The 26,067-nt window shown below is 50.1% G+C and overlaps 1 protein-coding gene across 1 annotated transcript in view; it reads left to right on the forward strand.

Annotated features, from left to right (window-relative positions):
- The window catches only part of LOC144102263 (protein argonaute-4-like), a 37,535-nt gene that overhangs the window by 9,603 nt on the left and 1,865 nt on the right, over positions 1-26,067 (forward strand). The window contains exons 4-5 of the mRNA XM_077635568.1: positions 14,999-15,390; positions 21,632-23,193. Coding sequence (XP_077491694.1) covers positions 14,999-15,390; positions 21,632-23,193 — 1,954 coding nt within the window. The remainder of the gene's footprint in view (positions 1-14,998; positions 15,391-21,631; positions 23,194-26,067) is intronic.

Genomic DNA, 26,067 nt, shown 5'->3' on the forward strand with positions numbered 1-26,067 from the left:
CATGGACACCGCCACCCAAGGGGCAGCAGCAGCAGGCAGAGAAACAGCAACAAAAGAAAAGCGGCGGCACGAAGGTGAGCTGGGGAGCCGGCCCTCCCATTACAATTCACCCAGATACTCCGCACTCAAACCCAAATGACCACACAAACAATGATAAACAAATTATAAACGAGTTAAGAAAGGAAAATCAACAGCTGAGGAAACAGCTAAATGACATAATCAAGGAACTACAAGAGATCAGGCGACAGGGTCTAACACCGGCAACACCATACTCAGCACCCATAAGGGTGGCCACTCCGCCGCCTAAGTCCCCTAGCCCCGAGCCACAGGCAGCGGAAGGGATTAGCGAAATCAAGAACATGCTACTAAATCTGCAGTCACAATTTCAGAACATACAGAAGGAAATGCAAACCACACAACAAAAAGTAGCCCTACAAGAACTGGGATTCCGCAATTACATAAAGAACCAGAATGTGCAAAAGATCCATGACTCTAGAGATAGACTTATACAACGAGCGCCGCTTCGGCGGGAACGCAGAAACCCCAGGAATAGCTAACGCTAATATTCACAATAATACCAACGCCCCAATATGGCCGGAGGCAACAAATTAGAAATTTGGCAATGGAATTGCAGGGGCTACAGGCATAAACAAGGGCTCCTGCAACAATTCATCAATCACAAAGGTACGATGCCAGACCTAATACTATTACAAGAAACCTTCACCACTCCGACACTTAGGGGCTACACGTGTTTGGAGAGAGGCAAGGTCGCAACCCTCATAAGCAACAAGATAGTCACCATAGCACACGACGAGATTAAGGACACAAACATCGAACACACAATAACGGAGATCATTCCGAAGAAGAAGAGGAAAGCGAAAAGCACTTTCGTAATTAACGTATATAGTTCACCAAAACAGAGGAACGGAGAGTTTATAAAGCTCTTCGCCGAAGATAAAAAACTAGCGGGACAAAACACGCTAGTCGTAGCAGGAGACTTCAATGCCAAGAGTCCACAGTGGGGTTACGCGAAAGACGACAAAAAGGGTAGAGAGATTAGCACTGCGGCAGAAAACGTAGGATGCGAGCTCCTAACCGATGAAGCCCAACCAACCAGAATAGGAAACAGCGTCAGTGTGGACACCTGCCCTGACCTAACCTTCGTAAAGAATGCCAGAAACGTGGAATGGGAAAATACGCTCGAGAATCTTGGGAGCTATCACTACATTCTACGCCTGCAACTGGAGGCAGAACATACGAAAAGGAAGATCGGCACAGCCAAGCTAAGGGACTGGGACGCTTTTCGAGAACACTGCAGAGGGATGAGCGGCGACATAACCTCCCCGGAGGAATGGAGCCACCAGCTAAAACAGGTCCAAGAGATGTACACCCGAGAAGTGGACAGGACCGAGGAAGCACCGGAGGTAGATAGGCGGCTGCTTAGGCTATGGGAAGCAAGGCGCGGTCTCACCAAACGTTGGAAAAAACAGAAACTAAATAAGAAACTCAAGAGGAAGATTGCGGAGATCAGTAAGAAGGCGGAAGAGTACGCTACGCAACTGGCTAGACAGGGGTGGCAACAATTCACAGACTCGCTGAAGGGCACCCTCAGTACAGCCAGAACGTGGCAAATACTCAGAAGCCTGATGGATCCCAGCAAGAGCAAACGGGAAAGCAGCAATTCTATCCAAAGATTAATACACCAGTATCAAGGAACGGACGAGCAGATGCTCGAAGATATTCGCAAGAAATGCTACGGAACGGGAGAACCGGAGGGATACCACGGTGAATACCGAGGCGAAGAAAACCCGAACATGGATCGACCCATCTCTAGGGAAGAGGTCATTGAGGCAATTAGATCAGCCACCAAGAACACAGCAGCGGGAGCGGATCGAGTACGGAACTCCCTCATTAGAAACCTCAGCGACGAAGCGATTGACCAGCTAGTCCGCTACTTAAACAAATTATGGCATGAAGAGAGAGTCCCGTCGGCATGGAAACACGCCGTCGTAGTGATGATCCCCAAACCCGGCAAGAAAATCCAAATCGATAATCTGAGGCCGATCTCTCTCACATCGTGCCTGGGCAAACTCTACGAGAAGATAGTCACCAAACGCATCCAACAACACCTGGAGAGCGAAAAGTACTACCCAAACTCAATGTTCGGGTTCAGAGCCAGCCTCTCGACGCAAGATGTCCTGCTACAGCTCGAGAAAGAGGTCTTAGAAACTATGCCAAGAAAGGGCGAAAACGTGGTCATGGCGCTCGATGTCAAAGGAGCCTTCGACAACGTAAGCCACGAGGCCATCATGGAAGGTCTCATAAACGCGAACTGCGGGAAGAGAACACACGATTACGTGAAGGACTTCCTTTCAAACAGAACGGCAACAGTAGGCCTAGGAGAACTAAGGAGCGATATCTTTGCAACGCCTAGCAGAGGTACGCCCCAAGGCTCCGTAATCTCGCCCGTATTATTCAACGTGGCGATGATTGGCCTAGCAAGAAAACTCGAGCAAATACAGGGAGTCCGACACGCGATGTACGCAGACGACATCACGGTCTGGGCTACCGGAGGGACCTTAGAAGAAAAGCAAGCCGCACTGCAAGAAGCGGCGAGATGCGTAGAAGACTACGTGACAGCTAGAGGCCTCAAGTGTTCTACCGAAAAGTCTGAACTCCTGAGAGTGGGCCGACACCAGACTAAGGCGAAACTGGAAGTCACTCTCGAAGGACAACTCATACCGGAATGCAAAATGATCCGCATCCTCGGCATGTGGCTGCAGGGTAGTAGGAAATGCGACCACACGATTTCCCTACTCAAGAAATCAACAGAAAGTGTCAGCAGAATGATAAGCAGAGTCTCTCAAAGAAGACATGGGATGAAAGAAGACACCCTAAGATTGGTCAACAGCCTCATAGTAAGCAGAGTTACGTACTCGCTTCCCTTCCACGTAAGGACAAAAACGTCTAATGAAGAAATCGAAACCATTCTAAGGAAAGCATAGAAGACAGCATTACACCTGTCAAGAAACACCCCCAACGAAAAGCTCATGCAGCTTGGCGTCAACAACACCTTCCTAGAAATGGTGGAAGCGCAACGAAAATCGCAAATTAAAAGACTAGGAGGGACCTACACTGGAAGAGCACTGCTCGACAGAATAGGCTGCGAATACATCGACACAAAGCGGTACGAAGACATGCCTACCGAAATAAGGAAAACATTTTATGTCAGACCCATTGCAAAGAACATGGACCCTAGGCTCCACGAAGGCAGAAGGAAGGCCAGGGCAGAACACATTGAAAGAACACTAGCGGGGAAGGATAACACCTTCTACACGGACGCAAGCGCTATGGAAGTAGCGAGCGGCAGAAGCAAATACATAATTACGGCAGTGGTAGTAAACAAAGATGGGGAACTAACCTCCGGGGCATCCACGGAAATCTGGCGTATAACGGACGCCGAGGAGTTAGCCGTAGCGCTGGCGGCAGCAAAAGGATATAGAGAGAACAAATCATTGTATATTCTCACGGACTCAAAAGAGACCTGTCGAAATTATACGAAGGGCAGAATTAGCAAAGCTGCTCTTAAGGTGCTCAGAGAGTGCAACCTCTCAGAGAGCATAACAGCCCAACATAATTTAATCTGGATACCTGCGCACGAGGGCATAAGGGGCAATGAGGCGGCGGATAGTCTAGCTCGAGCTTTTTGTTTCCGAGTCGGACAGCAGCAGGAGAGCCGTGGTCTATCAGAACTACTCCAACATCACAGAGGGGTGAGATATAAATATCCGCCCCGCATAAAGCACTAACAAAGAAGGAGGCAACAGATTGGCGTAGATTACAAACACCCCAACCTCTTTATATACAACAAGATGTTCCCAACGCAATATAGGGGCACATGCCCGTGGTGCGGGGCCACACCGACACTATTTCACCTAACATGGGAATGCGAACGAAACAACGCATTCCGAGAACACAAACCCCCGAGTGCGGAGCACTGGGAGAGCCGGCTCGTCAGCTGCGAGCTCGCCGTCCAAAAGAGGATGGTAGAGCACGCAAGGGATGCAGCCAAACTCAGTGGAGCCCTGGACTGAGGGACCACCCTTTGCTGAAGAAGCCTTCCCTGCAGCGCAGCTTGAAGACAGCGACACGCGAAGCAAGCAAGAAGACTTCTGATCGCCTAAATACTTATGATTCAATAAAAGTTTTCCTATCCTATCAGAAATAGCCGGAGAAGCGGCAATCACCTTGGCGTTGACAAACCCGCGAGCAGAAGTGATTGTCAGGGATTCAAAAGCAGCCATTGGCAATTTCGCCAAGGGCAGAATATCTCCCATCTCCTTGGGAATTCTCAGGAATTACCCGGAAGACAGGACAGACGTGTGATTGGTTTGGGTACCGGCTCACTCGTCAAACCCGGGGAACGAGGCAGCCCACGATGAAGCTCGAGAATCTATCGGCCGAGCTGTGGACGCTAACTCGGATGTCGAAATCACGAGAGATAGTCTTAATACTTACCATGAGATTACTCAGCATTATAGACTAGAAAGGCAAACCTTCCCTGCTCCGCATAAAAGCCTAAACAAAAAACAGGAGGTACTGTGGAGACAACTTCAAACAAAAACTCTCCCTAATCCAGCTGTCCTAAGCCATGTGTACCCGGATAGATATAAGCCGGAGTGAAGCAAATGCGGCGGCAAAGCCACCGTAGACCACATCTTCTGGGACTGTCCGAGAGATCCCCCACCAATATCGCTCAAGAGGCTCGCGCTCACGGGCCCGTGGGAGACCTTGTTGCTCAGCTCTAACCTGGAAACCCAAGTACAGGTGGTGACGAGAGCCGAAGAGGTCGCCGCCAGCCTCCACTGACGGCCGCCTAACAAGATCAACAAACCGATTTATAACTCAAGACGATAATTAACGTTCTCCAATTCAATCTAAAATTTGAGAATGGAAACGGTCCCCCTATCCTCTCTTCCTCTCCCCTCACCTCCTTCATTTAATTTTTCAATTCGTCCTAATATCCTTTATTTCCGCAGCATCAGATAAGGTGCTTCAGTATCGATGGCAGATGTCGGGGCTAGCAAAAATCTTTTCCTTCCTTTTTACTATTATTTTAATAAAAAAAACGACTACTACCAGAAAGGAAACGGCGAAGTAATCGTTTTTATGGAGGAAATACGCTAAGGCGCCCGTGTGCTGTGCGATGTCAGTGCACGTTAATGATCCCCAGCTGGTCGAAATTATCCCGGAGCCCTCCACTGCGGCACCTATTTTTTCCTTTCTCCTTTCACTCTCTCATTTATCCCTTCTTTTACGGCGCGGTGCAGGTGTCCAACGATATATGGGACAGATACTGCGCCATTTCCTTTCCCCCAAAACCAATTATTATTATCAGCACAGAGATGAGCACAGAGAGCAGTGGAGGGCTCCGGAATAATTTCGACCACCGGTTGATCTTCAACGGGCACTGACATCGAAAAAGCACACTGGAGGAAAAACGCTGATATATGAGACAGATACTGCGCCATTTCCTTTCCCAAAAAACCAATTAAATTCAATTGAAAAACGCTAAATCTCTCGTGTGCTGTGCAATGTCAGTGCACGTTAGAGATCCCCAGGTGGTCGAAATTAGCTCGCAGGCTCGGCCGCTCGTTTTCGGGAAAGAGATGAAGCTTGATCCAACACTCCTGCCTTCCACAGCAACGCCAGCTTCAAGGAAGCGCCACGTGACGAAGTTTTTTTTAGTTTTAAATGTTAGGAACAATAGATTATGGTGGAACATCATTGCCGCAGTGTTGATTTCTTGCTTTAATTTTGACGTTAGGAACGCTACATAAGGGTGGAACTCCAATGGCGCAGCATTGTGCTGCCGCAACACCCTTCCAGACGGTTCCTATTCGAATGCCGTGTAGTTCGCAAGGAGCTGAGACCCTATGCCGCTATGAAAAATTGTTTTTGACGAAAGGAAACGGTCCCCCTATCCTCTCTTCCTCTCCGCTCACCTCTTAATATTTGGTTTTTGGTGGAAAGGAAATGGCGCAGTATCTGTCTCATATATCGCTGGACACCTGAACCGCGCCTTAAGGGAAGGGATAAAGGAGGGAGTGAAACAGGAGAGGAACAAATAGGTCCGTAGTGGAGGGCTCCGGAATAATTTCGACCACCTGGGGATCTTTAACGTGCACTGACATCGCACAGCACACGGGCGCCTTAGCGTTTTTCCTCCATAAAAACGCAGCCGCCGCGGTCGGGTTCGAACCCGGGAACTCCGGATCAGTAGTCGAGCGCCCTATCCACTGAGCCACCGCGGCGGGGCCCGCTCACCTCTTTCATTTCATTTTTCAATTCGGCCTGCTATCCATTGTTTCCGCCGCCACAGCTCAGGTGCTTCAGTATCGATGGCAGATGCCGGGGCTGGCAAAAATCTGTTCCTTCGTTTTTATATTATTTTAACAAAAAACCACAATCACCACAAAGGAAATGGCGAAGTAATCATTTTTATGAAGGAAAAACGCTAAGGCGCCCGTGCGCTATGCGATGTCAGTGCGCGTTAATGATCCGCAGGTGGTCGAAATTATTCCGGAGCCCTCCACTACGGCACCTCTTTCTTCCTTTCTTCTTTCACTCCCTCCTTTATCCCTTCCCTTACGGCGCGGTTCATTTTTCCAACGATATAAGCGACAGACAATGCACCATTTCCTCCCAACCCCCCAAAAAAGCAATTATTAAGTAATCATCTCACTTCTCGGTGGAACAACCCGCTTTCAATCCAGCGTCCATTCGAAACTAGAAGCGTTGGTACCGTTGGAAGCGTTGGTTCTACTACAATAAGGTGGTGGTTACAACTTTATTGCCACAAAATGGAAGAGATTAGTTGGGGCAGGCGCGAGCCCAGAATGGCAGCAAGCCGGGGGCGACTTCTTGAGCTCGTGTGATGAGGGCCAGCTGCGTTGTTTTTCCTGAACTGGTCAAGAGTTTGTCCCATTCTTCCGCCGAGGAGGCAGGCAGGAGTGTCGTCGGAGCGAGGTTGCTAGCGCATTCCCATAATATATGGTCTTGTGTGGCATGCGTCCCGTCACCACAGTGCGGGCATGCAGGGTCATATTCACCGTTGGTGATTAAACGTAATCGGTAGGGGCTAAGAATAGCCTTTGTTTGTAGGCGTCTGAGTGTCGTGGCTTGCGCCCTGTCCAGGTCGGGGTGAAGAGCGGGATACGTGCAACTTAGCCCGCGATAAATGTTTGTAATCTCCGCGTACGGCGAGGCGACTCGGCGGGGGCGTCCGTTCCCGAGAGGTCTCGCGTCCCCCGGTTCGTTAAACCTACAGTACGCCACTTTCAACTGTGAGTTTCTTCTAATCTCTCGCAGTTGCCGCAACACTGTTCAGATTCAATTCTACCCGTCATCCCTAGCTTCGAATGCCGTGCTGTTCCCTCTTGGTTTTTGTCTGGATCGCATGTGTCATGGGTGTTTTCAGCTGTAGATCTGTGGAGGGCTATCCTTTGCGCAAGCGGTGTTGCTGTCGGCGCAATATTGGATAACAGGAAAGTTGCAGACCAGGGAACATCCACATGTCCTTGAGCGATAAAGTGACCCGTGGCCCTGGCAAACGGTGCCTCCGAGATCATTCCTTCTGTGGCCGCATAACACCGCTATACTATTCTGAACAGGCAGGGTGTCGGTATAGTTAGCGTAGGCTGGGGAAGGGAACGGTTAGATAACAAACTCCTCCGTGGCTTCTCCGCGCTATAAGGGAAGGAACGAAAGAGGAAGCGAAAAATAAAGAAGTGCAAGAGAGGCAGCGTAATTGAGGGCTACGCAGTAATTTCGACCTCTTGGCGTTCTTCAACGAGGACTCATGTTGTGCAGCACACGGGCGTTTTTCGATATAAACAGCCCCTGAGGTGTCTGAAATAAATACAGTTACTCGATTGAGCAGCGTAACAATCCAAGGGGCGCCGATGCACTAGATACAAACGCAGCACTACAGTGTTCCAAACGCCCTACGCCACAGCTGTTTCCGGCATTGAAGAGCAGAGATGAAAAGGAGGATCTTTTGCAGATACAGCCGTTGCCGCTTCTGGGGACGCAGTTGATGCAGCGCACCATTTTCCTCTCAGTAGTTTCCCTGACAGCACTCTGAACTGCCCTTTGTTTGCATGCGGCAGTGGTTAGGCACAGCTGGAGCCCGTCGGCAGGCCCGTGCACTTTCCTCTATCGTCCTGTAATCGCAATAACATGGAAACCTTAGGGAATGTATATCCTCAGACATGGATGTCTGCGATAATCTTACAATACCACCAAACGCCGGCTTCGGAGATCGCCAGCGAGACGCGTATTAGTTATTCCGATTGAGCTAAGCCTGGGCTAGCGTCGCCGACTTGATTTTTTTTGTCGTCTCGCACTCAGGGAGATGTCAAAGTGTGGCGGCTTCTATTTATTGAGCGAGTGCTAAGGTTGTGACTGCGAATCGTGCATCGGGGCCTCCTTTGAGGGCAATGGCCTCCGCAGCGACAGGACATAAACTCTGAGATTGGCGCCCGTGTGCTGTGCGATGTCAGTGCACGTTAGAGATCCCCAGTTTGTCCAAGTTATTCCGGAGCCCTCCACTGCGGCACATCTTTCTTCGATGATAAGCTTAGTCCCTGTTTTATCTCTTCTCTTACGGCGCGGTTCAGGGGACCGCGGATATGTGATACAGATACTGCGCCATTTCGGTGCCCCCAAAACCAATTTTTCAGAGTGTCGCCTGGCTTCACCGCGCACCGGACGGCGGCAAGCTGCTGCAGTGTATGCGCTCGCACCCGCGCTCACGAATGGCCGCGACAGCTGCTCCCTTGCTGTGGCGGCCAGCATCGCCACCCTGCGACTGCACAGCCAGCAACACGAGGCCTTCCTGGGCTCCTCCACCACGGCGGAGTTGATGGGGATCCGGCTCGGGCTGGACCTGCTGCTCACCATCGGCCCACCGCCGCCCAGGAGTGCTCTGCTGTGCGACACCCGCACCCGCCCTCACCCACCTGATTTATAACGGCCGCGGAACCCCACTAGTGCGAGAAATTCGCTTGCGCATCGAGCGCCTCGCGCAGAGAGGTTGTGTTGTGCGTGCACAGTGGGTGCCCGGTCACTGCGGCATCGCCGGCAACGAAGAAGCTGACGACCTCGCGACCGCTGCACACCAACTACCTGCCAGTGATCTGCCCCTTGCGCTGGAGGACGTGCGTGCGGCCATCCACGACCATCTCCGAAAGCAGCACTCCGACCCACGCATCGCGGGAGGTGAGCGCGTCGACAGTGTCACCGGCTGTCGCGCACTTACACGGTCACAACGTGCAATGATCCTCCGCGCGCGCATTGGCTGCGTGTGGCCCGGGAACGACGGGAGCGTCACAGAATCGCGACGAGTGATGTGTGTGACGGATGCGGTGCAGTGGAAACACTAGAACACCTGCTCCTTCACTGTGCCGCGTTCGCCGATGTTCGTCGCGATATGCTCGCGGCCTATAGCGCGCAGGGCATACTACCAGACTCCATCAAGACGCTATTGTGGCCGCAGGGCAGTGCGCACAGTCGTGAGCGAACTTTGGTGAGCCTCTGTGCATTCCTCGAACACACGGGCTTGACGTCCCGTCTGTTCTCCGTCAGGTAGTTACACGCAGTGACCGAAGGCTCCGCGAGTTCTACCTTGGACGATTAATAACTGGACGCCCCACTCCATTTGTAACCAACACAGTGCTTTGCGCGTGTGTGATTTAATTCCTCTAAAATGAACTAATCACGCACACAACCTGGACACATTTCTTATTGTGTATATCGTTTTTACATATTACTTCTCCCCCTATCCTCTCTTCCTGTCCCCTCACCTCTTTCATTTCATTTCTTCATTCTGCCTGCTGTCCTTTTTTTCCGCTGCCCCAGCTCAGATGCTTCAATGTCGATGGCAGATGCCGGGGCTAGCAAAAATCTTTTGCTTCCTTTTTACTATTATTTTTAATCAAACCACTACCACCACCAGTGTCGCCTCACATGTGGGCAGTAAAACACATTCCTTACTCCGAGACTTAACCACGCTAGCACGTGGGAATAAAATGAATTAAACGGATGCATTAACAAATACATATAGGCATAAATAAAAGCCAGAAATGTTGACAAATCGCTAGAGTTTTTTTATTTGCCGCATTCCGGTGGCTCAGTCATGTTGATCTCTGAGCTGAAACCACGGACTTGCACAAAATGGGAAATGAATGCTAACAGCGCTCGTAACATTTTCTCACTTTGTACGTCCGTGACCCCTGTATGCGCCTCTGTACTTTGCGAACTAGACCCTCTCAGCAAAGTAGCTTCTAGGAATAATTGGGTTTCGAAGCGGAGTCACCCTCCACTTGTTGTCTTCGACTTCCACAGCGCGCGTGTTCGAGACGCGCCGGGACCTTGGGTTCCCATAAGGAGCAGTGGTAAAGCGTTATCGTACGGCAATTCCCGTTGGTTCCATACAGTTTTTTTTCTTTATGCGTTCTTGGAGGCAGAAGCGCCGGCGCGCGCACGACGTCTCCAAGCGTAGCCAATGACGGCGGAACACGTGCAGCTCGTGGCGTCGCATATGAGCCAATCGCAGAGCGGAAAAGGCCACTATAAAGGAGAAACAGCGCAGCCATTTTGCCTTTCACTAGGGGCTCGACAGGCAGTCAAGACGTCCGTTCCGGTGATAGCCATTTGTGTTTGTGGCCTGCTATCTAAATGGGGAAAGGAAAGCGCAAAGACAAGAAGAAAAACGACTCAGCTGCTGGACCTCCAGGTGCGTAGCGAATTTCCTTGCGGTTCTGTGGCCTCCGCCGCAGTCTCGTTTCGGTGCTCGATCCCTTTGTTCATCTGGCGTCACTTGCTGGTCGCTTTAGGCCTAACCTCGTGGGCTAGGATGATTGTGTTCGAAAACATATTTTTGCGAGATGGCTGAACGAAATGCACGAGCTTCGTTACCCGTTTGTTTTCGCTATTATGCACCATTGTTTTTACGTGAGCGTGAGTGACCGTGACTTGAGAGAGAAAAAGAACCTGGTTCGGTTGAGCCGAAGCGGCCTCGGCAGCCTTCTAATCGCGTTCAGGTTGGTTCACGTGCAAGCAAATGAGCGAGCAGAGCGATAGAGCGGCGCGTTGCAGCGAAGAATTTGCACATTTATTGAATCTCTTCGATCTGGCCGTTCGACGCTCCGCGACGTCTCGAAACGGCTTTGTGCGCCGCGGCGGCACAAATTGCTAGCGTTTTCGCTCCTATGTGAAGTGGCCTTTGGACTGCGTACGACTGCGCGTCTGCCGTCTTCGTGGTTCGTACAGTGTCGCGATATGCAACGCCGGTATTGGGCGCGCTGCCCTCGGGCTGCGAATAGCCTTGCTTTGTTCGAACAAAGCCCGCACGCATAGTGAAATTGCAACGCCTTCAGCTTGCTCAAGCTCTAACCTGCGTTGTGGACAATGCACTCTTTCGATATCATTAATATTAGTCTCTCTTGTTAGTACAAGCAACGTTTTGCATTAATGCTGCAGTCTTGGGAATAATTGATGTAGCGGTAGCATTGCTATACGATAGAATGTATGCGAAATGAACAGAATTACCAAATTCCAGGGATGCTACGAACGTCAGTGCTAACAGGTTATGTGAAATACCTAACTAAAACGCATAACCCAATACAAAGGATCGCTTCGCTTCGGATCACGTCGTTTTTTTTTCTGATAGGACCTATAAAAAAGGGGGTCCAGCCGAGCCGCGCATTTGTGACCGGCGGCGCGTTCCTGCCGTGAATGCCTTGCCGAACGTTCGCATTGCGCACGCGCACTGTTCGTCTCGCCGCTCCTCGAGCACGCGCTGCTGGACGCGTCGCCCGTTCGCCTGTGTGGTCCGGCCATGCTGCTGACCTGACACGGGGCGAGTGCTGTGGAATGCTCTTCCGCTTGGTCAGTGCCTTGATCCACGGCACGTTTCCGAGCGTTGCTGTCTCGTTTTAGCCCGTTCTTCGTGGTGCACAGGAATCCCTCTGCAGCTCCGTACAACAAACTCCTCAGCGCATTTACGATTCCTTTTTGGTTTATTTGGGTTTAACGTCGCAGAGACTTAGGCTATGAGGGACGCCGTAGTGAAGGGCTCCGGAAATTTCGACCACATGGGGTTCTTTAACGTGCGCTGACATCGCACAGAACGCGGGCCTCTTGAATTTCGCCCCCATCGAAATTCGACCTCCATGGCCGAGATTGAACCAGCGTCTTTCGGGCATCGTGTTTCAGCGTCCTTACTCTGTTTCCGCCGCATTTTTTTCATGGGCTATCCGCATTACCCGCCGCGGTGGCTCAGTAGTTAGTGCGCTCGGCTACTGATTCGGGGAAACGGGTTCGAACCCGACCGCGTTTCGATGGAGGCGCAACGCAAAGGCGAGAGTGTTCTGCGCAATGTGAGTGCACGTTAAAGATCCCCAGGTGGTCGAAATTATTCAGCAGCCCTCCACTACGGCACCTCTTTCTTCATTTCTTCTTTTACGCCCTCCTTTATCCCTTCCCTTCCGGCGTGGTTTAGGTGTAAACCGAGATATGCGAGATGGTTACTTCGTCATTTTCTTTCCTCAAAAATGAATTTTTAATTTTCAGCAAATGTCTCTTTCTCCGGATTGTGATCGCTATTTATCGCGACAGCGTGACTTTTGTTTCAAGGTTAGAGTGTGCAACCTATGGGGCTGCCGGGTTAAATCAAGCCGGATTAACAGCTTGGCGTCCCGCTTTGTGGCGCGATGAGTGGCACGGTATTGCTGTTGTTGTTTCGACTGAGGGAATAATGAAAAGCTAACAGGCCCGATCACTGGTTCAAGCTGATCCACAGTCGCTGCCACGGGCAGATAATCGCTGCCATGTGCAGACAGTAGGAGAGTTAAGAGATATGAGAGGAAAGTTGGGAAGAAAGGACGCGCGTCTCAACAGCCGCGTCATCTGAAGCGATGACGACGGTTTAGCAACAGGTACCCCCGGTGGCAAGCAGCCCTCGCCACATATGCGAGAGCCCCTACATCATTGCTCATTTGGGCCAGGCAGCCACTTCATCGTCCCCTTCCCGTGAAGCGAAGGCTTTACTACTACCCTGCGTAGCTGCTTCGCCGTGTACAAGAGTTTGACCTTGAACCGAGGAGAAACCACGTGACAGCAATGACGTCATTCAACCGCCACCGCCGCGTTCATTCTGATCATTGGCGTTGACGATGTTCTGGACTCCGTCGATTTTGAGGAAAGGAAAGCAATTGGGGAAACGTCTCTCGCAACCAGCATGTGCTGACATTCTCCGTGACAGCAAGCGTTATCCGCGGCAAGAAACGTGCATTCTTTACGCCCGATATATAAATGAAAAAAAAAAATTGAAGGCTGGTTACGACAGACGGTAATCCGAAAGTTGAGCGCAGCTCTTCGCATGCCGTCTGCTACCGCTTGGCAGGTGTCGTGTTATGTTGCTAGCCACCCTCCGGAATCGTCCCATAGCAGCTGTCTTCCGGCTGTCCATTCCTCTCGAGATGGCAGGTGGCGCTTCGCTCTGCTGCTCCCTGCCAACAGGTCACCTGTCACGCTAAGTAACACGTCACCTGTCGGCTAGCATGTTACATCGGCTACGACGCGGAACTCAGGAACGGGCGAGCTGCGCTCTAAAAGGAATGAAATGAAAGAAGTCTCTGCCGTTGAACACGAAGCGAAAAGCTTCACCACGTTAGGTAAAGGAGTCGTCCCATAGGCCGGAGAATAGCCTTGAACGACCTTCAGCCCAACCACTTTAGCCGTGCATGACCGTGCGGGGTACAGATACGGGTCGAACTCTTGACCCCTGACCTTGACCCATGACCTTTAGTTGACATCTGATCTTTGGCCTTTTACATTGGGTGAGATTTGGGTTCACCTTTGAGCTTAAAAACATTCGATGGGGGTCTAGGCCCCAGTGATAGTGCGTCTAAGCCACCTGGGCGTGTGGGTATATGCTATAGAACGGCTGCCCATGCAGGCGCTGCCATGGACGAGCCTGAGACACTCATCAAGCGTCCTTGCTTTTCGCTGAATACCAGGGTTAGCGAAATAGAAAATTGTTTTTTTCTTCTCAAATAGCGAACTATAGGGAAAGCTTGCGCGTGTGTCGCAAATTTATTGAATACGGCGGGGCTTATCGCTTCTTTGTTGCTGTGGGGGAGGGCTGATCAAGTTTGTGTGAAAATTAAGACCATGTGCGCCAGCTAAGGCCTAGCACTCAGTTCTTCAGTGCAAAGGGTTTATGACGCTGTTTGGGGTCGCTGCGTGTTTGGTCGTGTTTAGTCACGGTGCATGCCACTATCGGCTTGCACAGCTGTCTGAGTTGGGATGGCTGTTGCGACGTATGCTCTCGACCACTGTATACTGCATTTTCGGTCACTGACCATGTCAAATATGTTAATTTCAGTCAGCTGCGCACTTTCACATGGTCAGTAAACCGAAGACTGAATCTGCTGACCTCTGAGCTGACCTGACCAGACGGCATTCGATCAAACCATCGACTAAGTACTCTATACCAGCTGTCTTTTCCCGTTGAGCAGGCGAGGGAAGGGACAAGAGGTGCCCATTATGACATGACGGAAGCCAACAGTCACCGAAACCAAGAAACTTAGGGGATGCTTTCTTAAATAATTTGTGGTGTTCATCACTGGAGGTTTAATAGGGCAATGACTTTTTAAATAGTCTCTTTGCGACGTTAAACCCCCATAAAAAGCGAAACTTTTTTAAAGATAAATCATTAGAAAGCAGAAGAAAAGCAACCACATGCCGCCGGTGGGATCTGAAACCCACGACCTCTGAATTTTGCGTCCGGTGCTCTACCAACGGAGCTCCGGCGACGGCTGTCCAGTCTTCTGCTTTCGGCAGTGTATATATGCGTGTCGTAACGATCGCTATGATCGCAAACGCAGCCGATATATAGAGCCGACGTTAAATGGGCATTTTCGGCTCGCAGCAGTGCCTTCGGCCAGCGGTGGCAACCAAGCCACCCCTCCTGCTCCGTCGCCCGCCGGTCCCTCGCGGGTTTCGTTCGCGCAAGCACTCCAGCAGGGCGCTGCGGCCAGCCCGCAGCCGCACGCCGTCAGCGGCGGCCCGACCACGGCCGCGGAGCCCAGCGCTCAGCCCAGCGCCTCCCGTCCCAGCTACGGGGCCGCCGCCGCCTCGGGTTCCGCCAACGTAGCTGCCAGCAGCCCCCGGCCTGCAACCGTAGCAGCCGCCGTGAGTGGCAGTCAGCCGGCAGCAGCTGGCCTACCACCGTCGCCACCATGCACGCCGCCCGTTGCGGTGACACAGCAAACCTCCGAAGCTGGCGACCAGGCTACTCCGGGCGACGATGTCAGGATCAAGGTGCGTACTGTTTCCCGGAAAGGGCTTCATCTTGAGGCATGCCATGTAGCTCGTTTAACCTCGTTATAACGAAGCTGAAAGTTCGTTCCCGGCTTTTGCTTCGTTATATGCAGTGTTGAAGGAGCTCCCGAGGGGAATCGTAATTCCTTCGTTATATCCATCATTTCGTTATAAACCATGCTGTGCAGCTCGTTTTGCCAGCGATCCAAATACAGTTGAACATCTTTACAACGAAGTTGAAGGTTTCCGGCAATTACTTCGTTATATCTGTAGCTTCGTTATAGTCCCTGTTGGCCGAGCTTCCACGTGCAATCATAATTTCTTCGTTATATTAGTTGTTTCGTTATAAACCGCTTCGTTACAAAGAGGTTCAACTGTTAGCTTGAAGGCAAGAGGACACCTCACCTCTCCAAAACATCGACTTAAACGGACGGTACGAGAACCAAACTCCGGTATAATACAACTCAAGAAAGAAGCGGCATGTGTCTCTCGAAAGAGGCCCTCCAGCTAATGGTGTCGTTTGGTTGCCATGTTGTCATGGTTAGTCAATCCTCTTGGACCTGTGTGACATCTCGGGGAGTGGCAGTTGACAGGAGACGAACCACCGTTTAATTAGATTAACAACGGCGTCCGGAGAATCGGCCGACGCCGTTGGCTGCAAGGCGTCCTTTGTAGGGCATCCATCGCTTCTTTCTGGAGTTGCAGCCGACTAGGCGGGGCTTACTTTTTACTACTGAAAAGTGCCGTGGGTAGCAAGCATTGTGGTTGGGCATGACGTATAGGGCGCTCTGGAAGTGAAACATAAGATTTAGCCGCTGACAAAGTCAAGATGAAGAACAACGTTGCGGAACCTCTACGGGTTCCTTGGTCAACAGTGAGGAGGACAAGGCGAGTGGGTGGAATTTAAAAGCGAAGTTTGCGACGTAACAACCGCATTTAAATAAGTGTTTCGAATCCGACCGCGCAGCTTCATTTCGGTGGAGGCGAAGCGCAAAGGCACCCCTGTGCTGCGCGATGTCAGTGTACATTAAAGCTCCCCAGGTGACTGAAATTATTCCGGAGCCCTCCACTACAGCACCTCTTTCTTGCTTTCCTCGTTCACGCCCTTCTTTTTCTCCTGCCTTATTTCGCGTTTCATGTGTCCGCCAATATGTGAGAAAGATACAGCACCATTTTCTTTCCCTGAAAATCAATTTTCAATGTTCACAGTTTCTTCTGTGAGGTTCAGGGCCTCAGTCGTGGCCTTGATAAAGGGTGGCTCAAGCAATCGGTGCGTCGTCAGGTTTAGCCTTTGGGTTCAGTACATATACGCCGGCGGCCGAGTGTTGTGTTGCAAGCGTATGAAATATTTGTTTATAAAGCGAAAGCTTTACTGGCCGCAGGTTACGCAGTTTCGCATGATTCCTGGAGAGCCGTGCTGCGCATGCACGAGGAGCAGTGATGACACACGGCCCATTTTTCTCTATCGCTCTCTACCCACTACTGCGCATGCGCCACTGGTAGCACCGAGCCACAAGTGTTCCGTCGCTGCGCACCGCCGCGCCTTTCCTCAAAATCCAACTTTCAATTTTGTTTTCGCGTTCCTCTTTGCCTCCCTCCTTTATGCCTTCCTTGTCGGCGCGGTTAGAGTGTCCGCCGAGATATGCGAGATGATTACTGTGCCATTTCCTTCCCTCAAAAAGTAAACAAAACAATTGAGCCGACGGCGTTCATAGTTCATTGGCGTTGACTACTTGGCAAAGACCGTTTTTTCACGAATGCAAAGGCGCACAACCGGCTCCGTGGGCCTGTGGAGAGCTCAATATCGCTTTCACTTTGTATATTCTGGATTAGCTGGGCTGATCCAACCCGCCGCGGTGGCTCAGTGGTTAGGGCGCTCGGCTACTGATCCAGAGATCCCGAGTTCGAACCCAACCGCGACGGCTGCGTTTTTATAGAGGCAACACGCTAAGGTTCCCGTGTGCTGTGCGATGTCAGTGCAGGTTAAAGGTACCCTGGTAGTCGAAATTATTACGGAGCCCCCCACTACGGCACCTCTTTCTTCCTTGCTTCTTTCACTCCCTCCTTTATCTCTTCCATTACAGTGCCGTTCAGGTGTGCAACGATATGTGAGACAGATACTGTGCCATTTCCTTTCCCCAAAAACCAATTATTATTATTATTAACACGCTAAGGCTCCCGTGTGCTGTGGGATGTCAGTGCAGGTTAAAGGTACCCTGGTGGTCGAAATTATTCCGGAGCCCTCCACTACATCACCTCTTTCTTCCTTGCTTCTTTCACTTCCTTCTATCCCGGAGCCCTCCACTACATCACCTCTTTCTTCCTTGCTTCTTTCACTCCCTCCTTTATCTCTTCCATTACGGCGCGGTTCAGGTGTCCAACGATATGTGACATACTGCGCATTCTTTCCCCCAAAACCAATTATTATTATTATCATTATTATTATTATTATTATTATTATTATTATTATTATTGGGCTCATCCACATTAATTTTTTCCAGGGGGGGGGGGGAATGGCGCAGTACCTGTCTCACATATCGGTGGATATCCGTAATCCGTCATACGGGAAGGGACAAAGGGGGGTGAAAGAAGAAATGAAGTGCCGTAGTGGAGGGTTCCGGGACAATTTTGACCACCTGGGGATCTTTAACACGCACTGGAAACGAACAGCACACGGGCGCCTTAGCGTATTCTCTCTCCAAAGAACCGCAGCCGGTGCGGTCGGGTTCGAACCTGGGAAACCGGATCAGCAGCCGAGCGTTCTAACCACTGAACCACCGCGGTGAGTGTATTGTCTTTTTTAGTCACTCGTTAAATAAGCTGTTACTCTAAGCGAAATGATGCATCGTCGAGTCCAAACATCCACTCTGGCAAACTGATGTTTCCTTGGGCCGTAGCTGTTTATTCTTATAAATTACACTTCTGCACATTCTCATTTCAAAGAAAGAGTCCTGTATTTTGCTCAACTTTCGCTGTTAATGAGCGGCTGGCGCGTCTTTCCGACCTCCACGAATGCCTAAATTTCCACGGTAGTTCCTTTTGGCGAGCTTCGCCGCCGGGCGCCGGCTTTGTTTCATGACGATGAAATTTTTCTAATTTTGTCGCCCCTATCGCGACGAGTGAGTGAGTGAGTGAATAAACTTTATTGCTGTAATAAAGGAGTCTTGCTGCTTGCTCGATGATTGCCGATGTCTTCCAGGCTGAGCGTGGTTGGCACCCCTAGTCCAAGGCACCACTGTACCTGGCCATCCAGCATGAGTGGCTCCCTAGGTCTCTTTGGACCTTGAGCTGGCTGCTGGTTAGCCGGTTTACACTGCTCCACATTTCGCTTTTGTGTTAGCAGAGGATGTGGCGAGGGGTATTTGCGTCTTCTGCCTTTGATGAGTTTGAGGATAGCTGCGTACGTGAGCTCTGCCGTCATCTCCGTGCCGTCCGAGGCGTTTGACGCACCAGCTCGGATAGTCAGCTCGCGAGATAGCTTGTCCGCCTTCAGATTGCTTTCGACGCCGGCGTGTCCCGGTACCCAGTAGATATTATGTTGGATCTTCTCGTTGGTTCGCTGCGTTTTCAAGAGAATTCTTAGTGTTTTCTTGTTGATTCTTCCTACCATGTAGCGTCTGCACGCTTCTTGGGAATCTGTTATGATTGTGAGAGATTTGTTGGTGCGATGACCCTCGGCTGCCGCTAGATGCTACGGCGATCTCCTCTGCTTTAATTATCGTCCCATCTCTCGTGGATGCGCCGCTGATGAGGCAAACCTCCTTTGTTGTGACAACCGATACCGTTTTCTTGATGTTTTCGCTATGAGTCCACGGGTACAGAGTGGCGTTAGTGTAGACTACCTGATCTTGTGTGGCTATCTTCGTCTCTACATATGCAGCTCTTGCCTGTCTTCTGGCTGCGTGTAGATTTGGATCCATATGCTTGGGTATAGGGCTAACCTGGTTGGTTCGACGTATTTCGTCTGGGATGTCTGTCGATCTATCCTCTATGTCGTAGACCCCCTTATCGTTCAACCTCCGTAGGAGCTCCCTCCCTGTTGCCGAGTTCCTTAGCCTTTGTATCTCTGACATGACTTGTGCCCTGCTTAACTCGTCGAACGTGTTTTGCAGCCCCAGTTCTGCCAGCTTGTCGTTCGACGTGTTTCTGGGTAAGCCCAAAGCTGTCTTGTAGGCTCCTTTGATTAGGACCTCTGCCTGATTTTCTTCACTTTTCAGCATGCTGTGATATGGAAGTAAGTTATTCTGCTGATGACTAGGGTGTTCACCAGCTTCAGCGTGTCGCCTTCCTTTCACAAAAATAGGGAAGATTTCTGTGGGCGACATTGTACTGTGACGTCACCAGCTGCATGCCCCTAGATATTTTCTTGGAGTTTTCTCAAGAAAAAAAAATAAGACCTCTGTTTATGGTCACTTCACACAAACAGTGGTCGGTCGCTTACGGTCTCCAGTTTAGTCAGTCAACGCGCCGAGAGGTTCTGTGACAGTATGCATGACGACAAGCTTCTGTCTCGAGGTCTTACTTTGGGAGAAACCCAGTTTTAGTCTCGGCGTTCTTTGTTTTTGCTGTTTTAAACATCTTCTACACAGGATTTCGAAAAACGTTTTTTGAGGCACAGAGAAAGGACTTAAGAAATGTGATGCGTAGTGGAACACAATACCACGTCTAAACTCATTCAAAACCGCCCACAGTTGCACTTTGAGTGGTTTATAATCTTTGCTAGAAATGCTTCTACAGCTCTGGCGCCACCATGACCTTGGTTCCCTGAATAAATAAGTTAAGGCAATGAAAGAACTAGTAATTACTGTCTCGATTTTGATGAACACACCGACCACGCAGTGCGGTTCCTTGATTTTGCAATCGTCCCGATCGTCCATGTCATATGTGCGCAAGATAGCACAAGGGTCTGAAATATATTCTGAGGAAAGTACAGGGTCGGTCAAAAGTTCCCAGGCCACAAGGACTGTTTTTGAGCTGTATAATCAGGCAGACATGACACCCTAAAATACTCAAAATATCCATTGAGGGCAGAAGAGGCTTTTGTTCTCTGCGAACCTTGATAGCTTTATTCGCGTCTTAAATGCCATGCTATACTGCTCAAAACAGGCAAGCCCTGTGGCCCGGAGACTTTTGACCAGCCGTGTATATAACCTAGCTCAACCACTATGTTCTCTCGTCATAAACACCTGAACCATTTTTTTGGGGAAAGAAATGGCGCAGTATCTGTCTCATATATTGTTGGACACCTGAACCGCGCCGTAAGGGAAGGGATAAAGGAGGGAGTGAAAGAAGAAAGGAAGAAGAGCGTTTTTCCTAAGGCGCCCGTGTGCTGTGCGATGTCAGTGCACGTTAAAGATCCCCAGGTGGTCGAAATTATTCCGGAGCCCTCCACTACGGCACCTCTTCTTCTAAGGCGCCCGTGTGCTGTGCGATGTCAGTGCACGTTAAAGATCCCTAGGCGGTCGAAATTATTCCGGAGCCCTCCACTACGGCACCTCTTCTTCCTTTCTTCTTTCACTCCCTCCTTTATCCCTTCCCTTACGGCGCAGTTCAGGTGTCCAACAATATATGAGACAGATACTGCGCCATTTCCTTTCCCCAAAAAACCAATTATTATTATTATTTCTACATTGAGCACAGAAGCCACAATCCCGAGCGAAGGTTGGCTAGCTCTTTTCAGCGACTTTTTCACGCACGCGCATTTCTACGCCTGGCGCTGCTGCGTATTTTTGTTCAGATTTGTCTGTCGGTTAGATTCAGAACTAAGGCAGCTGCTATGGCCGCTGCCAGTAATAAGCGTCGCTTCGGCGGTTCAGGAAGCCCCCCGACCCCATTCTACAGGGGTGAATTACCGAACTCGTCTTCAGCAGGCGGTAGGGCCGAGTGGGTAGGGCTGGCTGAAGAGCGCCGACCTGTGAGCATGAAAAGAGTGATGAAATGAGATGAAAAGTCTCGAATACTCTGAAATTTAGATATTGACTGCAGATAGCTTCGCTTGCACGAAACATTTAAAACATTCTCACTGGAGCATATCAATGATCAAGCGCCGTCCTTTAATGGGCTCGCTACAACGCACGGGGTGCAGGAGGCTTTTTTCATTAAGACTCACCGGAGCCGGTCCTGCAGTGTAGTGTAGATCGAAGACCATTCGGTCAACGTTATGTGACGCTCAACACACGAGACAGTGCGTGCATCCTTAATTGTTCATGCTCTGCTCTAATTGCCACCCATCACGGCGCAGGAGCTCGAGCGAACCCTGCCCTCTCACTTCCCGCGGCGGCCCGCCCACGGCCAGCTGGGCCGGACCATACAACTTCTTGCCAACCACTTCAGCATTGAGATACCGACTGGCAGCGTCTACCACTACGACGTCGAGATCTCCTCTGAGACTGCCCAGGAGACCAAGGTTCCTGAGCAGAAAAAGTACCGATGTCTCAGCACGAAGATCAACAGGATTGTCATCGAGCTCCTAGTAAAGAAGTACCGGCAAGACCTGGCCAACTGCATCCCGGCTTTCGATGGCCGCAAGAACCTGTACACGCACCGCCAGCTCAATTTCCGCGAGCGGACATTCACAGTCGACCTCGAGGAACACCAAAGATCCCAGAAGTTTATAATCAAGATCCAGTACGCGGCCACAGTGAACCTGGACGCCCTGCATGGTGTCTTCCAAAAGCGCGTACAAACTGTGCCCCAGGAAGTCCTCCAGGCCATCGACATCGTCTTGAGGCACAGCCCCTCGATCAACCTTGCACCGGTTGGACGCTCGTTCTTCAGACCGCCTGGACCCAACGAGCACAATGACCTCGGAGGAGGCCGGGAGGTGTGGTTTGGCTACTACACTAGTGTTCGACCCGCCCAATGGAAGCCCATGCTTAACGTCGACATGTCAGCAACAGCATTCTACGAGTCACTTCCACTGGTCGACTTCATGTGCAGGTTCTTAAGCGACAGCCGTCGTGTGTTGACGCCCGCGGACTTCCGGTCATTGCGAGAGAACCAGTACGTGCGCCTGAATAGGGAGCTCAAGGGACTCCGTGTCAAAGTGACGCACCTTCCGTACCCGCGCAAGTACAAAGTGGTCAAGATCACGAGAGAACCTGCGAAGGAAATCTATTTTGAATCAGAAGGTAGTCAGATCTCCGTCGCAGACTACTTCCAGAGCCGCTACAGACGCTTGTCGTACCCGAACTTCCCTTGCGTGCAGAGTGGTAGCCCGACGCATCCGGTCTACATTCCTCTGGAGATGTGCGAGCTGGCCGAAGGCCAGCACTGTCGGAAGAAGCTCGACGAGAGTCAGACCGCCGAGATGATCAAGCGCACGGCCCAGCCGCCAGCCAAGCGTTTCCAGGAGATTCGTCAGTCTGTGCGCGACATGGTCAGCAGCTCGGACAAGTACCTACGAGAGTTCGGCGTCAAGATCAACACTGAACCCACTAAGGTTGTGGGCAGAGTGCTCGACCCGCCATCTCTGGTTTTTGACAACAACACCATGTGCAAGCCGCGCGACGGTACGTGGGATCTCCGAGGGCAGCGCTTCTACGAGGCGATGTCCATGACAAAGTGGATTGTTCTCAACGTGAGCCGCTTCGCGCACAAGGATTCCCTGGAAAACTTCGTGAGGATGCTGATCCGCATCGGCCAAGAACTAGGCATGCGCATTGCGCAGCCGCTTGCGGTCATCACGTTTGACACAAACCGCAAGCCCATGCGGACCGTTCTCACAGAGCAGCGCCAGCAGCACCCGCAGTTGGAGATGGTTGTGGCTGTGATAACAAAAGACGCGAACTACGCTGAGATCAAGCAAGTGGCAGAGACTGAGCTGTCCCTGCGCACACAATGCATCTTGGACAACAACGTGATCCAAAAGTGCAACGCAGCGCTCATCCAAAACCTGTGCCAGAAGATCAACGCCAAGATGGGCGATATCAACAATAGTCTCCTGATGCAGGAGAAGCCGAAGCTGTTCCATAGGCCCGTGATCGTCATCGGAGCAGACGTGTCGCACCCATCGCCTGGAGACAAGGTCAGGCCATCCATCGCCGCGTGCGTCGGAAGCCTAGACCCTGTACCGTCCAAGTTTCACGCCACCATTCGGGTACAGATTGAAGACTCCGAGGCTAAGGCGCGTGTGGAAATCATCAGAGACCTGAAGGACATGATCAAAGAATTGCTACTGGCTTTCTACCGCGCCACCAGGCAGAAGCCCGAGCGGATCGTCTTCTACAGGGACGGAGTGAGCGAGGGGCAGTTCTTGGAAGTCCGTAACCATGATGTAAGCAACTGCACCTACTACAATACAGTCCCCACTAAACACTCATCTTGTTAAGACAGTTTTTCCCGCATTCAATGTCACTAGTGTCATTGGATAACCTTTGTCTTTTGAGAAGGGGACTAGCTTTGCATATACCTAAAGACACCGAATTGATCTCCACAGGGATATAATTTCAGGACATCCAGGATATTCATTTCTGGAGACGTCTTCTCGGCGTTAGTTGACATCAGCTTGATCGTTTCTCTTCAAAAGGTGGTAAACATCCAAGACTGAGGCCTCTGGCGCGGCTTTGTAGGTATCCGCTCCGCCTCTCACCTTTCTTACACACGGGCGATTATAACTGCTGTGCAGTTGACCGTCCGTTGAACTGAACGACAGCTCGAGGTGTTATACCCGTGCCACACGGTCAAGTTTTATGTCATTAATTACTTAGTAAATAAATTTATAACGCAATTGGCGCGGTGCCACGCATTCGTATTTAATGACATTAGACAGACTAACTGGCGTTTGCGACCTTCTGAGTTCGCCACAACTCATTCGCCCGAGCACTGTATACTCTTTTCCGCATTCCGCATACAGGAAAACATTTTTTTTGTGTGAAGTTACTATCCAGAGAATAATAATGGCTTATTCAAAAAGAACACTATTTTTACCAGCAATTCTTATGTACTGTTATCATTTGAGCTGACACACGAGTTCTACTTTTACACCCTTGTCAAGCAAGAACAGTGGCCTATTCTAGAAATTAATTTTTATATTGTATCTGAATAGCATTGCTCGGATATTGGCTCATTAACAATGTTTATATTCAGGGCCTTTTTTTGCTGCCTTGAAGGCGGTATGTTCACCGTGGTTAATTAAATTATTTATTTACTTATATAGAGATACCTTATGCCTCCGGGAAGATGTGTAATGGGGGATACAGAAGTTAGTGAAAAATAGGTTAGAAATCCAAAAATCATAGTAAATGTACAGCAAAACACAAAAAAACAGGTGAGTTCAGATAAGATATCGCAATTCATAAAAATGGATAAAAGTAAAAAAACCACTCTGCGTCATGTAACAAAAACAGGGTAAATGCAAGAAGGGTTATACAAAAGCCAAAGAAAACATATAAGGTATAAATAAGCAAAGCTGTGCATCCACGGAACCAAAGAGGCAATAGTCTCAAGCTGCTGAAAACAAAGTTAAACGGATCCTGAGTATATAAATGACGTGCTAACCGTTATCAACGAAGTGTTTGGGTAGATGTTTGCAAAATGTGTTATGATTAGCCTGCAGGGCGATGCAGTCCGGAAGATCGTTCCAGAGACGAATGGCACGCGGGAGTGACGAGAAGTTGAAATCCTGTGTGTTGCCATAAATGCGGCATAGCTGCAGTTATTATGTAATCTATGTTATAAGTAGGAGGGACGGTGTAGATGTGCTGGCGGTGAATCAGTGGCATGGACGTATTTGTGAAAGATAGATAAAAGGGCAGTCTCGCGATGAATTTGCAAAGGATGCATGGAGCGAAAGTTTGATCTTCAGTTTGGTTGCACTGGACTGATAACTGTAATTTTGCGAAATGAGACGACAAGCCCGATTCTGGACAGCTTTCAACTTCTCTATTTGATATTTCTGATAAGGTGACCAGATGGACGAAGCGTACTCTAGCTGCGGTGCTACAAAAGTAATGTAGGCTTGTTTATGCACGTGAGGGGTAGTGCATTGCAGGTTACGGCGAAAGAAAACTAGTGACCGGGAAGCATTGGCGAAAGTGGTGGTTGTGTGTTCAGCCCGAGAAAAGTTTGGTGAAATATGGACGCCTAGATGCTTATACTGCGTAGTCCGAGCCAAAGTATCGTTATTATTGTGGTATGGAAAATTCGAAGTGACTGATTTTCGGCTAAAAGTAATTATCTTACACTTAGAAATGCTTAAAGTCATTAGACACGATTTACACCAGTCGGTTATGCAATCGAGGTCACTTTAAAGTTCAAGGTGGCCATTAGTAAATTTTATTGGCCAATAATTAATGCAGTTGTCAGCGAATGTGTGTATCTAAGATGAGATTGTTGCTGGCAGGTCATTAATGTAAATTAAGATATTAATGGAGCGAGGAGGCTTCCTTGCGCCACGCCCGATGTAACATCGGAAACAGGAAATTAATAATTGTTAACAACGGTGAACTTCTGGCGATTAGAAAGAAAACTACGGGCCCATCACAGAGATAAAGAATTTAATTTAAGCGCATAAAGCTTAGATATTTGTCGGCACTGTTCTACCCGATAAAATGCTTTGGCAAAGTCTACAAAGGTGCAAGTGTGCAGTTTTAGTGCGAGTGTTTGTTGCCACTTTTGAAAACCGGTACAACATTTCCTATTTTCCAATCGGTGGAAACCTCACCTGTAGATATTGAC

This window comes from Amblyomma americanum, chromosome 8 (genome assembly GCF_052857255.1).
Source record: "Amblyomma americanum isolate KBUSLIRL-KWMA chromosome 8, ASM5285725v1, whole genome shotgun sequence".
NCBI lineage: Eukaryota > Metazoa > Arthropoda > Arachnida > Ixodida > Ixodidae > Amblyomma > Amblyomma americanum.